General features: G+C 44.5%; 2 protein-coding genes across 3 annotated transcripts in view; both read left to right on the forward strand.

Annotated features, from left to right (window-relative positions):
* CHEK2 (checkpoint kinase 2) overlaps nt 1–12439 on the forward strand; it is a 38535-nt gene extending 26096 nt beyond the window's left edge. For both annotated transcript variants that reach the window (XM_027566421.1, XM_027566422.1), the window contains 6 exons: nt 1362–1448; nt 2350–2513; nt 2741–2856; nt 4044–4129; nt 8247–8327; nt 9414–12439. In XM_027566421.1, coding sequence (XP_027422222.1) covers nt 1362–1448; nt 2350–2513; nt 2741–2856; nt 4044–4129; nt 8247–8327; nt 9414–9503 — 624 coding nt within the window. In that variant the 3' untranslated portion in view covers nt 9504–12439. The remainder of the gene's footprint in view (nt 1–1361; nt 1449–2349; nt 2514–2740; nt 2857–4043; nt 4130–8246; nt 8328–9413) is intronic.
* A 1093-nt stretch (nt 12440–13532) lies between these two features.
* Nucleotides 13533–17498, forward strand: part of TTC28 (tetratricopeptide repeat domain 28) — a 588080-nt gene continuing 584114 nt past the window's right edge. The window contains 1 exon segment of the mRNA XM_027566429.1: nt 13533–13751. Within this exon segment, the coding sequence (XP_027422230.1) occupies nt 13650–13751 (102 nt within the window). The 5' untranslated portion in view covers nt 13533–13649.

Below are 17498 nucleotides of genomic sequence, written 5' to 3' on the forward strand. Positions count from 1 at the left end.
TGGAGAAGACCCTGATGCTGGGAAAGATTGAAGGCGGGAGGGGAAGGGGACAAAAGAGGATGAGATGGTTGGATCCATCACCGACTCAAAGGACTTGAGTTTGACTAATCTCCAGGAATTGGTGATGGGCAGGGAGGCCTGGTGTGCTTCAGTCCATGGGGTCACACAGAGTCGGACATGACTGAGCGACTGAACTGAGCTGAGCTTACACATGATAATGTGTATATTTCAGTGCTGCAGCAGGCACATGAGTGTTTTGGAGGTATTTTGCTGTAGGCCAGAGGGATATCCAGAGAAACCTAAAGCCCACAAACACCTAACCAGTGATTTTTATGTTTTTAATTTTTTAAAATTTAGTTTTTAATTGAAGGATAATTGCTTTATAGAATTGTGCTGGTTTCTGCCAAACATCACTTCTCAGCCTTTTGGTTAAGATCACGTGTAACGTGTAGTATCTGCTCTTATCAATCTAACCAGTGTTTTACTCTCTTCATGGTTTGTGGTGGTGCTTTAGTTGCTAAGTTGTGTCCAACTTCTGTGGCCCTGTGGACTGTAGCCCATCAGGGTCCTCTGACCATGGAATTTCCCAGGCAAGAATACTGAAGTGCAGTGCCATTTCCTTCTCCAGGGGATCTTCTTGACCCAGGGATTGAACCCGGGTCTCCTGCATTGCAGGCAGGTTCTTTATCAACTGAGTCACCAGGGAAGGCCCTTAATGGTTTGCTCCCAACTTTATACCAAGAATATTAACGTGAATTGAGTTCAGATCAGTGGACGTGGGAAATTCTTTTTTTCCTAAAGAAATATGACTTGGTATATAAAAATGAGTACACAGAGAAACATCCTTCTATTTATGATGTTTAGAAACCATTCTATTTCAGTCATCAAGTTTTCAAAGACTGATCTTGCATCAAGGAATATGTTAACTCTAGGTGTTCAGATAATTTACATATGTGTACTTTGTAGAGTCCCTTTAAAAATATTCTCAGAAGTGGAATCAACAAATACACTATTTTGGTAGAATTTTTATAGATTAAATAGTCCCCAAATGTTTCATGTCACCTGTTGCATTTTTATTATTGAAGCTGACACCTTCTGTTTCTGCTAACATGAAGGAATAGTTATTGTCTTGAAGAGCGAAATAAAAGGTCTGCTGTCATAAGTTGCCTTTTTCATTTTTCTACTTTTTAAAGATTTTCTTGCAAGCAAATTTGTAAATAGTAGTCCACTTATCCAGTGGTTTTCTGATTTGGGAGAGAATATGGTCGTAACATGAGTTATAATTTCATCCAGCTATAAGATGTGTGTGTGTCTGTCTCACGCGCCTGCTCCATGAATCTAAAGGTCACTCCTCTCTGTAGTACCTTCATGAAAATGGCATTATACATCGGGATTTAAAGCCAGAGAATGTTCTCCTGTCATCTCCAAAGGAGGACTGCCTTATAAAGGTAAGAAATTTATGCTCTGTATGTGGCCACTCCAGTAGATTGCTGTTCAGAAACTGTTTTCGAATTCATCAAGTAAAAAGTGGGAGCATAAAAAGGGAGGGAATTTGACCTTTCCATTCTTAGCTGTTCTTTTAGCAACCAGGTGGTATTGCTCCAGTGAAGATGCGAATGAGCACTTATTCAGCTCCATGTGTACAAGCCACTTTCATCTTCAGAGAGAGGAAGGAAGAGTCTAGATGGGAGAAACACATCCCCTGTCTTCCTCTGTCTAAGATAGTACTTCCCAAGCCTGGCTTCATTTGAGAATCCTCTGTTGATTTAGAGAAAAAAAAAAAACGAGAGCAAGCCTGCACCTTAGAATTGCTGAAGGTGGCACCTAGGTGAAGTATTTTTCCCCAGCTCCTCAGCCAACATTGAAAAACTGGGGTCTATGAAGAATCAGGAATTATTAGACTTCTAGAGTGTCAGTTAAGGGTTATAAGCCTTTTGTAAGGTTACAGAGAATACAGATCTAAGTTGGGAGAAAACCTGAGCCTTAAAGTTCCTTGGCTCAGGAATTTTATGTAAGCAAAATTTAATAACTTTCAGGATTTAAAATTACCTTACAGGGCTTTCCTGGGGGTCCAGTGGCTAAGGCTCTGTTCTCCCAACGCAGGGGGCCTGGGGTTTGATCCCTGGTTGGGGAACTAGATGCTACAACTAAAACTCAGAAGAGCCAAATAAATAAAAATATTTTTTTAAAATTACCTTACGAAGAAAAGAATGTGTAGAGTCCAGATTAACAGTGGCATGAATCATAGGCTAGGAACTACTGTAACCTTCATGTCTTTTTTGAATTGGCAGACTATGTTACTTTTTATTTCATGACATTAAAAGAGATGCCCTTTTGTCCTTACTTTAGATTACTGATTTTGGGCAGTCCAAGATTTTGGGGGAGACCTCTCTGATGAGAACCTTATGTGGTACCCCCACCTACCTGGCTCCGGAGGTTCTCAATTCCTTTGGAACCGCTGGGTATAACCGGGCTGTGGACTGCTGGAGTTTAGGAGTTATTCTTTTCATTTGGTAAGAAAAAGTTTTTATCGCTTCAGACTGTGGTTGGTGGTATTAAGGTGAAATAAAAAATGTGTCCAGTTAGAGAGTTTGTGTTTAATTGAGGTCACTTTTTTTTTTTGACCATTGATTTAAAACAATACCTGATTTTTCATTATGCTGAAAAAAAATCGATATATCTGAATGCCACTGAGAATGCCACTTGATTTCTTTTCCTTTCTCTCTCTACCAATATGAAGCCTTAGTGGGTATCCACCTTTCTCTGAGCATAAGACTCAAGTGTCATTGAAGGATCAGATCACCAGTGGAAAATACAACTTCATTCCCGAAGTCTGGGCAGAGGTCTCAGAGAAGGGTATGGATACGAAAGAGTTCAGAATTTGTGGTTTGCTAAAATGTGTGTGTGCTGCGATGGGAGTTTATTTTCAAATTCTGTGATGTTTTCTCCTGTCAATCCTGTTCTTATTTTCTGTTAGTTTTTGCACCATTTTAGAGGCAAAGGAAGTTACTGGGAACTTGGGCTCCAGAGTCAGGCTGATGTAGGCTTGTGTCCTGGGGCTGCTACTTCTTAGCTTTGTGACCTTAGGCAAGTTACTTAACCTCTCTGGGTCTCCTTTTTGTTTATTTGTAAAAGAGGGCACTGCTACTGCTGCTAAGTCGCTTTAGTCGTGTCCGACTCTGTAACCCCATAGACGGCAGCCCACCAGGCTCCCCCGTCCCTGGGATTCTCCAGGCAAGAGTACTGGAGTGGGGTGCTATTGCCTTCTCCAAAAGAGGCCACAATAAACCTCTATTTTAAGGAGGTTTTGTGAGGGTTAAATGTAATATACTCACTGTGCCTGGTATCTATTTAAGTGTGCAAAATAATGGGTAACTTTTTAGTTACAAGGTCTCCTTTGAAGTAGTAAGCACAGCAAAAGCTAAATGTAACTTGTTATTCTGTGTTTTAGAATTTAAAAGGGTAACTTTGTAATTCTCAAAAGGAAAAGTAAAAACTAAAACTAAATGTCAAACAACGTAACACAGATGATTGTGCTAAGTGTCAGAACATCTGATAAATAATACTGTTGCAATATACAGTCAGCCTCCACTTGTTGCTGGCCAGTCCAGCTTTGTTTCTGCCAAGCCTGCGATTCCTAGGAGAGAGCTCTCCCTGGCTGAGGAACTCTCTCCATCACTCCGTGGGTCTCAGAGAGAGTTGGCTGAACATCCTGAGTGTTTTAGAACTGGGGGAAGTTCAGCTTTAATTAGTTTGAACTTGAGTCCAATAAGGGGAGCAGGAACAGAGAGTCAAGTTGTGATATCTGAGCAGGGAGCCATGGGGACCATCATGGCATTCCTGGTGTTCTAAAGTCTTTGGACAAATACTGAGAGTGGGGAGGCCTAGGGGGCCCTGCCTGCTCTGTCTGCTGACTCACTGTGACCTCAGCCCCTCTCTCTTCTTTCTGGATGTTGGCCTGTGATTCTGGCACACTCTCATTTTGTTGATTTAATGTTTTTATCCTTCTCACTGTGATTTGCCAAATTATCTTACTGCTTTAGCTCTGGATCTCGTCAAGAAGTTGTTGATAGTGGATCCAAAGGCGCGTTTTACGACAGAAGAGGCTTTAAGACACCCGTGGCTTCAGGTGTGTATGGGGTGGTGGCTGCCCGCCTGAAATACCCAGGCAGCCCTGAACTGTGTCCCCGAGATGGGGAAGAGGATGAAAACATACGTTTGCTTGGTTGGGTCTAATGCCATTTTTCAAGACTGAGCTTTAGGTGGGTGGAGGTGCATGTTTATGTCTGTGGGTGTGAGTGTGGTGTCTTGCACTTGTGTGCAGCCTTTACAGCTTGACCTCGATGAACAAGCTCTCCTTATGGCCTGTCCTGGTTCCTCTTGGCTTCTCCAAGTCTGCAGTTCAGTTGTGTTCCTTTGAGAGGTGGTTGTAGCTCCAATCCCTCCATTCCTTCTCTTCTCTCAAACCCCTTACCTCAGACAGATGGGATGAGCTGCGTTCTCGCCATCTTCAACCTTAGATCAGGGAAACGCGGGTGGGAGGAGGGGAGCAGCCTCCCGCTGGGAGAACCTGGCTATTTCTTAAGCTCAAGTGATCGGGTATGAGGGGGTCCTACTTCCTGTTCATGGTGAGCAAGCATGCTTTTAGCAGATTGTCACCTGCGCCTTTCAAGTCTGCATTACCTCTGTGTCCCTGCTAGGGGTTGTGGCTCCCATTAGATTATGTGTTGACTTCATTCAAGATACTCGAGTTGGAAATCCTTTGTGCCTCTGCTGGGCTAGTCTTTGGTTTTAGAATTCACTGCAGCCTTGGGCAGGCTCTCTGATGGATGCCAGGTCTGTGAAGTGGAGTTCCTTTCAGCACAGCCAGCCATACCCCTTTCTGTTAACTTGCAGTTGGTCTCTGTTACTTGTGGGGTTGGATGGGGGACTTAACCAGGTTGCTTGAGCTGGAGGCTCAGATACTCTGGAAATTTCTAGTCCAGGAACTCCTGGGGCCATCCAGTCTCAGCACTGTGCTTTTGGGGCTCTGGGAAGACTGTCCTTATTCTTTCTGTCATCCAACCCTCAGCTCAGGCCAGCTCAGGTTGAGAACAAGAAATCCCTACAATAAAAAAAAAAAAAAGTAGATGTATATGTTTGGGATGTTGCCCTGGAAACAGCAGTCCCCCTGACCCCCCACCCCACCTCCCCCCCAGAAAAAAAAAAAAAAAAAACTGTCAGATGATTTAGCACTTAATAGACCACACAGATTTGAAACTGCAGGACCCTGGAGAAAAGGAATTTGGAAACAAAGGGTGCCTTTGCATGTGGGGACTTAATTTTGATGAAAAAGAAAAACATTCCTCTTGGCTCTTTTCATATGCCTTAATAGGGAAACTCCTGGGGGCCAGATATGGAGGTGGAGGAGCTGTTAGTCTTGAAAAAAACTGAGCTTGCCAGTTAGGCCTGGGAACAGGATTTACATCCACTCGAAATGTACAAACAAGTGTAGCCCATTTTTCTTTCACTTTTTGTCTCAAAAGAAAATTGTTGTTAACAGCCAAGGAAAAGGTGAAGTTCAGCCCTGCCACAGGGGTCTCACTTGAATACTCTTTTGTCCATGTTTTATTTTTCCAGCAAAAGTTGGAGTGAACATTCAATGATGACAAGGATGCCGACTGCTCACATAAATCACCTGTTAGTGACAGTTTAGGTTTTATTTTGGGAAATTCAACATTTTTGAAGAAACTAAATGGTTTTGTGGATCTGGCACTGGACTATTTGTCCAAAGAATATGAATCTTGTCATTCTTTCTTGTCATTAACAGTGTCCAGTTTAGGGATGCATGTAACTTTTTGAATTGTATGTGTGTGCACAGTCACTCCATTGTGTCGGACTGTTTGTGGCCCCATGGACTACAGCCTGCCAGACTCCTCTGTCCATGGAATTTCCCAGGCAAGAATACTGGAGCCGGTTGCGATTTCCTATTCCAAGGAAACTTCCGGACCCAGGGATCGAACCCAAGTCTCTTACGTCTCCCACACTGGCAGGCGGATTCTTGCATTGTGCAGATATATGCCCAGGAGTGGGAATGCTGGAGCATATAGCAACTATTTTTTAGTTTTCTGAGGAACCTGCATACTATTTTCCATAGTGGCTGCTCCAGTTTATATTCCCGCCAACAATGTGGGAGGGTTCCCTTTTCTGCACACCCTCTCCAGCATTTATTATTTATAGACTTTTTAATGATGGCCATTCTAACCTGTGAGGTGGTACTGCATTGTAGTTTTGATTTGCATTTCTCTAATAATTAGCCATATGGAGCATCTTTTGATGTGCCGGTTGGCCATCTGTATGTCTTCTTTGGAGAAAATATCTATTTATGTGTTTTGCTCATTTTTTGACTGAGTTTTTGTTGTTGTTGTTGTTGAGTTGTATGAGCTGTTCGTATGTTTTGGAAATTAAGCCCTTGTCGCATCATTTGCAAATATTTTCTCCCAATTCATAGGTTGTCCTTCAGTTCTGTTCATGGTTTCCTTTGATGTACGGAAGCTTGTAAGTTTGATAAGGTCACATTCATTTATTTTTGCTTTAATTTCTATTGCTTTGGAAGACTGATCTAAGGAAACATCAGTACGATTTATGTCAGAGAATGTTTTGCCTCTGTTCTCCTCTAGGAGTTGTATGGTGTCATGTCTTATATTTAAGCTAAGAACCTCATTTTAACTTAATTATCTGTGCAAAGGCCCTGTCTCCAAGTAGTCACAATACTGGGGGTTGGGCTTCAATATGTAAGTGGGGAAAGGGGGAGGGGATACAATTCAGCCATAACAGTCACAATTCAGTTGCCATAATGACGAACGAATAACATTTTCAGCATTGAGCCCCTCTGATACAGAGGCCCCTGTGCTTACTATGGTGCCTGGCACCCAAGGGTCCTCGTAACTGTTCACTGGGTGGAAGAGGGAGGTGGGTGAGGTGGGTGAGTTGGGTGGGCAGGAAGGCACAGAGGGCATGCCTGGTGGAGGCGAGCAGGTGTAGGAGGAAATAAGGGCTGGACCTTTGAGGGTGGCCTTGCCTGAGAAGTGAGATCCTAGAGGAGAGTGTGGATGAACTTGGTGCTTGGACAATGGGGAGGTACACTGAGTAGCTCAATAAACAGAGTGATAGAAGCAGGTGATTCTAGCCGCTAAATGTAGAGGATGAGATGGTTGGATGGCATCACCGACTCAATGGACATGAGTTTGAGTGAACTCCAGGAGTTGGTGATGGACAGGGAGGCCTGGCCTGCTGCAGTCCGTGGGGTCGCAAAAGTTGGACACGACTGAGCAACTGAACTGAACTGACATGTAGAACAGGTAAACTGACCGTTGTGCACTAAGTTTTCTGCAGTCGAATTGCTGAATGTTGAAGGCCTTCCCTCCTTGGTTCTTCATCGCCCCCATCCCCCATGGTGCACTGTGTATGCCAATACACAGTGGGAGGAGTGGGGGTGGGCTGGGATGGGAAGGTACACGGGGATTTGGAAACGAGCTGCTCTGGGACTCTATTCTAAACGTGCTACTTGCAATGGCTGAGCTCAGCTTTCGGCTAGCCCCAAAGTCCACATTCCTAATCATGTGGCATCTTACCTTTCTGAAGGGGGAAGCTACACCAGGCCACCTCTCCTGGCTGGCAAATCCTTAAGCCCTGCAGAAGTGAACATCTTGGGAGGTGGGCAGGGGTGTCTACGTGCCCTGCCCCACCCCTTCATTTCCATCTCTAGCAGCAGGAAGCACCTGTTCACTTTTTCTTCTCATTAACTCTGGGGTACTGTGTGCTTGCCATCCTTCTTACAACTCGTACAGTGCTTGCTTGCTGAATTTTCTAGGGTGCAGGGTTGCTTTGTTAGGGTGGCCCTGGTAACATGCTTCATTGTTGGCAGTGGGAGGGGGCACTTATTGGAAAGATGTGTGGAGCAGCATGGAGCCAACCCCGGTATCTGGCTTCCTGATTGCCATTTCTCAGGATCTGGGACGCTTGTTCTGAAAGTATTTGACCACTGGGGTCTGTGGTTCTCTCTGACCCACCTGGAGCGCTTAGGGTGTATGGATTTGGTTGAGCCCATGTTGACTGGGTGTTGACTGCTGATTAGACTGTTCTGTTTTCTCCCCTGCACCCCCATCTTAGCCCACTTCTCTGTTTCTGGGAGCATCCTGGCCCTGCCTTTTAGGAGCTTTCTTTCCCACATTCACAGCCTATTTAGGTTTTCCATTTCTTCACAGGATGAGGACATGAAGAGAAAATTTAACAACTTGCTTTCTGAAGAAGATAAGTTGATGGCTGTGACCCAGGTCCCTGCCCAGGTATTCTGGATGATGGTCATTAAATGTAGGCTAAGTTTAAGGAGCCCATGAGTGGAGGAGGAAGAGCTTGAATAGTCTTTTCAGCTCCAATTGCTTAACATTTTTTTGTAAGGAGTAATGTCGTAGATACTTTGTTTCAGCTTGATCTGCTCTGATACATTTAGAAGATTTAATAATGAAGAATATGTTTTATGAATTAGAGAAGCACAGGTGAGGGTCATTATTCAAAAGTCTCCTGTAAGGCAAGATTGTGTGCGTGCTCAGTTGCTAAGTCTCGTCTGACTCTTTGTGACCCTATGAACTGTAGCCCACCAGACTCCTCTGCCCATGGGATATTTTCAGCAAGAATACTGGAGTGGGTTGCCATTTCCTCCTCCAGTTGATGGTCCTGACCCAGGGATCCAACCAGCGTTTCCTGTATTGCTGGTGGATTCTTTACCACTGAGCCACATTGGAAGACTGTATTAGAGGCTCAGATTTAAATTTGTTGAAAATTTAAAAATTTGGGGGAGTGATTGATAACTTATTGACTATAGTCTTATTCCTCTGAAGTTCTTTGTATATATGTTAATATCTGTTCATTTCTGTCCAGCCTTCTTTCGGTAACATTCATTTTCCCGTCGGTCCCTGACAATTCTGTAAATGGGAAAACACACGAAAAGGTCAGGAGAAGACAACCAAGAGGAGGCTGGTTATGCTGCTTGTTTCCTTGTTTTCTTTTTTTCACTGCACCACATGGCATATAGGATCTTAGTTCTCCAACCAGGGATTGAACCTGTGCCCTCTGCAGTGGAAGCACGGATGCTTAACCACTGGACCAGCAGGGGAAGTCCCTGCAGCTTACTTTCAATACGCATCGTTGAGTGGTTGGAGGCCCCAAGGGAGAGAGATGTCAGTCCAATAAACGTGTGTGAGTTGGGGAGGGGTGTGGTAGGGGTTCAGAGCCAATGAGGACAATCAGTATTCTTGGTCCTAGAAGGTTCACATGAAGTTCTTCAAGATTACTGGAAGCATATTGGGAAACTGATAATTGTGACAAAGCCAGAGGTTTTCTTTGAACATCTCTCCCCTTTCCTTTACTTGCAGCCTTCCACAAGTCGAAAGCGGCTTCTTGAAGGGGAAGCAGAGAGTGCCGACCCCACGAAGCGCCTGGCTGTGTGCGCGGCTGTCTCGTGAACACTGGTGGACCACGAAAGAAGCGTACCTTCTTGAACCCCTCTGCTGCCATTTTCTTTAAATATGTTTTGTATAGTTTGTATTTCATTATGGGACGGCTGCTTTTCCACAACCATTGACACACAATTCAAAATGTGATGGAACCTGGGCTTTGTGCTTCTGCGTGTTGATCAGCTCTTAGCTACATGCCTTTAGTGTGTATCTGATACGTGTACTTCTGGTGCTTCTACTTTGGCTGTAACTAGACATGTTTCTGAGGATACGTCCCTGGGTGAGCTGCGTACAAATTCTAAAGACCCCTTAGAAAGGTGCAGGGGGAGGGGCACAGCAAGTCAGGGTGGGGTTTGTTGAAAGTGGCTGGTTGCCAGTCTTTACCAGACAGTTGGTACTTTGGTGCACATACCATGGCCCACTTTTGTGTTTTTTATTTTAATTTTTTAAATTCAATTTTTATTTTTTTGGCTGCACAGCTTTCAGGATCTTAGTTCCCCAAACAGGGATCAAACCTGTGCCCCCTGCAGTTGAATCATGACGTCCTAACCTCTGGACCACCAGGGAATTCCCCCACGGTTAGAGTCCCATTCTTACCCTCATGGTCCCTAAAACCACAGACCCAGATAAGTTGTGAAAATCAAAAACTTCCTGATTATAGGAAAAAGACCAGAAACATTGACTGTTTGAAATGTAAATAAGGCATGTGGACTTGTCATGTTGACCCAATGATGACCAAGAAGACCCTATGTAAAGTGCCTGCCTTGGTTGGTCTTGTCTAGTGATTCAGTGTGCTAGGTCCTCTGATTACCATCATGTTATAAGTGGGGAACCCAGACTGAAGAAGTGAGGTGACTTACTCAATGTCACACAGCTAGGAAGTGGCAGAGCTGGGACCCAGCCCAGGGCTTCCTGACTCAAATTCATGTTCCCTATCTCCTCTGTCCCTTATTTGATGAGACTCAGGGATGTAGACTCACAGACAAAACTCATGTGAGACTGATGTCTAAATCTTGAATACTGGTATGTTCAATCATGATGGGTGGATACAACCCCATAATCTGTGGAAGTTGGGACATCTTGGGGACAAGGAACAGAGGCCCATTCAAATTACTTCACGGAAAAGATTTGTTTTGCCCTTACAGAGGGCTGGGCCTGGGAGGCCATCAGGAGCCCGGGCAGTTCTAATGGCTGGCTCCTCTTGTCTCCTTCCGATGCACTGAATTTGCTTCTCTGGTCACTTTGGCTGATTGATGCTAGGCCACATTGTAGCCTGCTGACCATGCCATAAGTTGAGTGCCTTGGTTTGGATGCTACTGCTGAGCCAGCCAGGGGAGGGTCAGGGGCACACAGCTGTTGCCCCAGGCAGTGAGGGTGGTGGTTGGCAATGGAAATTAAAAGGGTGTGTAGGCATTCTGAGGCTTGGCTGGCCTGTTGCTGAGGGCTAGATGGGGATTTAGGTGGTTTGCATATTTAAAGGAATGAGGCAGAGATTGCCAAGTTAGATGGGTTTCAGCTCATTTGAATACTTAATGTGAAGGCTGTGGTTTCTTAGGGCATCTTTCCCTCTGGGGTAGTCAACCAGCCCTTCTCTATTTTCAGTGCACTCTCTGATTACACCTACCATGGGTAACGGCCTCCAAAGATGTTCTTATCCTAATCCCCAGAATTTATGAATATGTTCCTTTTTCATGGCAAAAGAGATTTTGCAGGTGTGATTAAGTGAAGGATCTTGAGATGGGAAGGTTATCCTGTTTTATCAAAGTGGGCCTGTGTCATCACAGTGTTCCTTTTAAGAGGGACACAGGGGGAGTCAAGGGTCAGAAGAGAGGGAGTGGTATTCTTTGAAAACAGAGGAAGAGGCCACAAGCCATGGGCTACAGGCAGTCGCTAGCAGCTGACCAAAAGCAAAGAAGTGGATTCTCTCCTCACAGCCCCCCTGAAGGAACCACTGCTTTTACTTTACACCTTGACTTTAGTCACATGAAACTGATTTTAGACTTCTGACCTCCAGACTTAACAGAATAAATGTGTATTGTTTTAAGCCACCCAGATTGTGGTAATTTGTTACAGCAGCCAGAGGAAACATATACTCATTAATGAGACATCAACTGCTGATCTGGGGATACCAAGCATCCACTTCCACTTCTTAACCTCATACTCCACTTTTCTTTAGGGGGGAATTCTTTCCCCCTATCCCATGAGTTCATAGCGGGAAGGCGAGATGGTACCTAAGAAGCCAAAGGGGTCCCTAGAGGCCTCTCCCCTGGTAGAGCTCCTCCCACTGACTACCCAGCTGGAGATGGGCACAGGACTAAAACATTAGGAAATGGAGCTAGGATGGCAACATTAGTAGGAGCAATTAGAAGGGGTAGGGGGGGGTCCCTTTTTCCACCTGCCCCACCCACCCGTGTCCTGGCAGGGCTGACCCCACTCCCTTCCTAGAGGGGCTCCATATGATCCATTCTGGCCAGTCTTGCTGTGATAGGCTCAGGCAGATGCATGTGACCCAAAGGGGCCCTAAAGAAAGAAAACCCAAGCCTTTGGCTGGAACTACTGGGAAACAGTTCCTGCTGTGAATATGTAAAGTCACATTCATAAATCATAAGTTAGGACGAGAACACCTTTGGAGGCCATTATTCACCCTACCATGGTAGAGGTGTGAGCTGGGAGGTGCCTGGGACACTGGGGAGAACTGCATGAGAATGAAGTCATCACAGACAGAAGCAGAGCTGAGATGTGGAATGACTGAGCTTATTGTTTGAGTACGTGGATCCAACTATCCCTTCAGTGAGGTACCAACAAGGACTTTGATTTGTTCCCTTAGTTGATTTACTTCAGGTTGAGTTTTTTTAAATTAAAAAACAAATTAATTTTTTTCATTGTTTGGTCACTTGTGTCTGGAAGAGGCCAGACTAATAAATTCAACCATTTGCAAACTCTAAGAGACCCTTGGACACTCTTCTTTTTAAGTAGAGAAAACTAAACAACTGCTGTTGTTTTTGTGCCAACTTCAGGGTTTTGGGAGAGGTTTGGGGCAAAGGATGGAAAGTGAAGATGTGGGAACTAAGAGTCCCTCCAGCCTCAAGGTTGAGAGAACCCCCTCCCAGCTAATTATACCACAGGGTTTGGGAGCAGAGCCCCCTTCATTAAACTTTTAGGAGTCTTGGAAGGACAGGGCTGGAATTATACCACTGAAACTTGGAGAGCTTGCTCTGTGCCAGGCATGGTGCTCAGACACGTGTGCTTCCTCAGAAAGCTCACTTCAGCCCTGTGAGGCGTTACTGCCCCTCCTCGCTTTACGGGTTTAGAGATTTCCCAGTTGGCAAGAAGTGGAGGCAAGACTTGAACGGAAATTTCCCTTTTCAAGAGACCTTGATTTTTGATCATAAAATTACTTAAGAGGTTTTTGTCACCAGTTTACCACTTGATAAAAGTACTAGGCGCGGTATTGATATTTTATCTGGATTTCTTCAAGTCCTCTGACTTGCCTTAGTTGTTAAACCTTCCCCATTAAGGAAAAACAGGCTTCTGGAGACCTGACCTTAATCAGGTAAAGGTTAGTGGAGATGCGGGACTCGAACTCAAGTTTCTCCGTTGAGTGTGGCTTTTCCAGAGGCACAGACATCCAATTGTGCCGCTTAAGTTCACGCACGTGCTCACAGACCACCGCGATGGGGATCTCGATCACCTTAGCGGTGTCCTTCACCTCACACTTCTTGGGGGTAATTCCCTCTTGGGGTAGACCACCGCTTCAAGTCCAAGCAGGTGAAGCTTTTAAAAGGGGTAATGCTACGAGGGGCCTGGTCTGGCGTCGTCCGCAGTGCGGCAGGCGGCTGCGCCCAGCTCAGAACAGCGAGCGCTTGGGCCTGGCCGGACGGGTGCGGAGGGGGTGGGCGCGAAGCTGGGAAGAGCGGGGCCGGGACCGGAGGGCGTCAGGCTTCGGGGGGCGGGGGCGCGGCGAGTGCGCGCGTGCGCGGTCGGGGGCACGCGCGGAGGCGCGCGGGGAGCGTGCGCGGCGCGTGCGCGGCGGGGGGTAGTGTGAGACGCCGCGGCGACGCGCGGCACGGCGGGAACATGGCGCGCGGGGCCGGCGCGCGCGCCTAGCTGGCGGGACCGTTAGCTCGAGGCGGACGCGGCCCGTGCCCCGCGGGGATGGAGCAGTCACCGCCGCCCGCGCCTGAGCCCACCCCGGGGTCGACCCCAGCACGGAGTCGTAGACGACGGGAGGCCGAGTCGCCGCCGGCGCCGGCTCCGGTGAGTGCTTGAGGGGCGCGGGCCGGGAGACTTTCTTTGTGAAACTCCGTCGGTGCGAGCCGGGCCGGGCCTCTGAGGCTGACGAGCGCCCGCGAGGCGGAACCCGCCGGGCCGTCCGGGTTCGAGCCCTGCCTCGCGTCGCTCGGCGTCGGGACCGGGTCTGTCGCCTGCCCAGCTCAGTTTCCGCGGGGGTGTTTGTGTGTGCGCGCCAGCGGGGAGGGGAGCGGTATACAGTCAGCGCCTAATGCGCGCGGTGCTACTCCTTGCCTCCGGCCCCTCGAGGCGGCGACTGCCCGCGGCCCGGGCCCACGGGAGAGGGAGACCGCAGCCTCTGGGAGACAGGTGTCGGTGCAGCTCCGGGATGCTCAGGTGCAGACAGCCCCAGGTGAATCTGAGGGAGTGAGCTGGCCGTCCTCGGAAGGAAGCAAGTCTGTCAGAGTGTCAGCACAGAGGGTATTTTGGAATGCTTTACATTAATCTCAACTGGTGGTGTGGTTGGGGTATTTATCCGTTTGAGTGCCGGAAGCTGAGTGAAATGGACTGAAACCGAGTGAAATGGAGGTGTGGCTCCCACTGGGTGGGATGGGATGCCCCCGAGCACCCTGCCCCCAGATAGCCAGGGTTTGGGAATAAACTGGAGCGCTTGATGAAAACACGGGCGTCACGACTCACCCCAGGCCCGGGCTCTCCAAGGCAGAGAAGCACATTTGAATTTTTAACAAACTCTTAAGTTACTATGTTCAGAGCTCACCATGGCATCCTGGTATCACTCGCGGTGCTTGGCTCATGGTAGATGGTCAGTAAATATTTGCAGGAAGACTGACTTAGGGAGCTTCCAAAATAGGAGTTCTTGAGGTATTTTCAGGAGCTTTTTGATGTTAAGATCTCTGTCAGATATACTGTATGTGATTTTCCTCAGGTCCCAACTTAACTTTTATGACTGTTTATAAATTCCTTGTTTTCAGTATATTTTAGGCAAAACCAGGGTATATACATTGCTTAGTATAAGCCATCAACTGTGTATACCCTAGCTAGATTGAAGTTAATTTCAGAAACTGAATTCTGAATAAAAAAATGCATATTTTTTTTCTCTTCATCACTTGGGAACGCTAGGCTTACAGGATTTTGTTCTTTTGAGGCAGGTAAATATTTACATTTTCATCAAAGCAAATCTGAATTACTGTTTATTCAGAAAGTTGGCAATTTGCTTAAACCTCTGAGTATTTGTTAATCTTTATGTGATATTTTGAAATTGAGATTTATGTTTAGTTCAGAATCAATGCTGAGTAGAATTGTTTGAAAGTTATTTGATATTTCAGGGGCTGTTTTTTTCATGTGTTTTGAATTTCAGTAGTTGATTTAATTTTAGTAGTTCTTGATGGATGAAATATGAATGTATAGGAAGATAAAATTTTAGGAATTGAGATTGCATCTGAAGAAGAAAAATTGAAAATTAGGTGCTCTTTTTCTCCCACTGTTTCATTTTTGTAGTTCATGCAATGTCTTTTAAGGAATCCCTTCTTTTGCGATATAATTGACATATAATATTAGTTACAGGTGTACAATATAATGGCTTGATTAGTTACATGTGTATAACATGATTTGAAATTTATATATTGCAAAGTGATCACAATAAGTTATATCGTTAAAATTTTTTTCTTGTGATAAGAGGTTTCAAGATCTGCTCTTTTAACAACTGTCAATTATGCAATACAGTGTTATTAACTACAGTCACCGTGCTGTGCATTATGTTCCCATGACTTTTTTTTTAAAGTGTCTTAAAAAAACAACCCAGCTTTTTTGAGAAAGAATTATCTTACAATACATAGTCTTTTGTGACTGGTTTCTTTCCCTTAGCACAGTGTTTTTGAGGTTTATCCGTGTTGCATGTGTATCATTTATTTATTGCTGAGTAATATTGAACAGATATACCACATTTTATCTTTTGATGCATTGATAGACGTGTCCCCCCCCCCACACACATTTTGGTTATAATAAATAATACTGCTATGAACATTTGTATGCAAGTTTCAGTGTGGATGTAGTGTTTTGATTTTTCTTGGGCATACCCCATTTGCTGGATTATATGATAACTCTGTATTAATGTTTTGAAGAGTTGAAAATCTGTTTCCTAAGGCATTGCATCCTTTTGCGTTCCCATCAGCAGTGTATGAGAGTTTTACATTCTTGCCAGTACTTGTTATGATTTGTCTTTTTAACTTAGCCTTCTTAGTCGGTGTTAAGTGGTATCTCATTGCAATTTTGATTTGCATTTCCTTGATGACTTGATGACTAATGATATTGGGTGTATGTGTCTGTGTGTGCACGTGTGCGTGAACTTACTGCCCATTTGTATGTATTTGGAGAAATGTCTGTTCAAATCCTTTGTCCATTTCAGGTGTCCAGTTTTTCATTGGGTTATTTGTCTTTTTATTATTGAATTGCAGGAGTTTTAAAAACTCCTGTTTGTCTTTTTATTATTGAGTTGTAGGAGTTTAAAAAATTTTGGTTACTAAGTCACATATATGATTTGCAAATGTTTTCTCCCATTCTGTAGGTTGTGTTTTCAGTTTTTTGACAATGTCCTTTTTTGCAGAGTTTTGTGATGAAGTCCAAATTATCTGTTTTTGCTTTTGTTGCTCATGCTTTTGTTGCTATATCTAAGAATTCATTGCCAAATTCAAGGAAACCCTATGCTTTCTTCTAAGAGTTTTATGTTTTTAGTCCTTATATTTAGGTTGTCAATCAATTCTAAATTGATTTTTGTGTATGGTGTAAAGCAGTGGCCCAAATTCATTCTTTTGCATATGGTGATCCAGTTGTCTCAGCACTATGTATTGAAAAGACTCTTCTTGTTCCATTGAATGTTCTTTGTGCCCTTATTGAAAATCAGCTGACTATATGTTGGGTTTTATTTCTGGATTCTCAATTTTATTCTGTTGTCTATCCTTCTGCCAGTACTATACTATTTGGTTACAGTAGATTTGTATTGATAATAAGCTTGTAATAGGTTTTGAAAGTAAGTGTAAGTCTTGTAACTTCATTCTTTTTCAAGACTTTTTTGACTTTTCTGGGTCCCTTGCATATGGATTTTAGGATCAGCTTGTCAATTTCTGCCCAAGAGTGGCTGGAATTTTTATAGATTGTGTTTAATCTGTTCTTTCAATAATGTTTTGTAGTTTTCAGGCCCAGGTCTTAAACTTCTTCCAAAAATTTATGCCTTAGTGTTTATTTTGTTGTAGTAGTTGCTGTTGTACCTGGAATTGTTATCAGCATTTCATTTCACATCATCGTTCGTCACTAGTTCATTGCTAGTGTATAGTAGAAATACAGTTGAGTTTTGGATATATCTTTTTAAATATTTATTTTTAATTGGAGGAAAATTGTTTTACAATGTTGTGTTAGTTTCTGCTGTACAACAACATGAGTCAGCTGTTTCTGCTGTACAGCACTGTGAATTAGCTGTGAGCACACATATGTCCCCTCCCTTTTGAGCTTTTCTCTCACCCCCCTTAGATGTTATCTTTCAACCTCATCATTTAGTGGTAGTCTCTTCAAGTTTTCTGTTTCAGATCTTTCCTCAAAAATGGTAAGGAAAAAAGGTCTTTGAAAGCTCAAGTATGGATGCAGATGTAGGTTCATATCTCCAGATTTTGCCTCTGCTACTTACTAGTTGAGTTTTTGACAAATCTTAACTGTTACTACATCTCAGTGTTCTCATATACATAATGGGACAGTGATATCCAC

This window comes from Bos indicus x Bos taurus, chromosome 17, assembly GCF_003369695.1.
Source record: "Bos indicus x Bos taurus breed Angus x Brahman F1 hybrid chromosome 17, Bos_hybrid_MaternalHap_v2.0, whole genome shotgun sequence".
Taxonomy (NCBI): domain Eukaryota; kingdom Metazoa; phylum Chordata; class Mammalia; order Artiodactyla; family Bovidae; genus Bos; species Bos indicus x Bos taurus.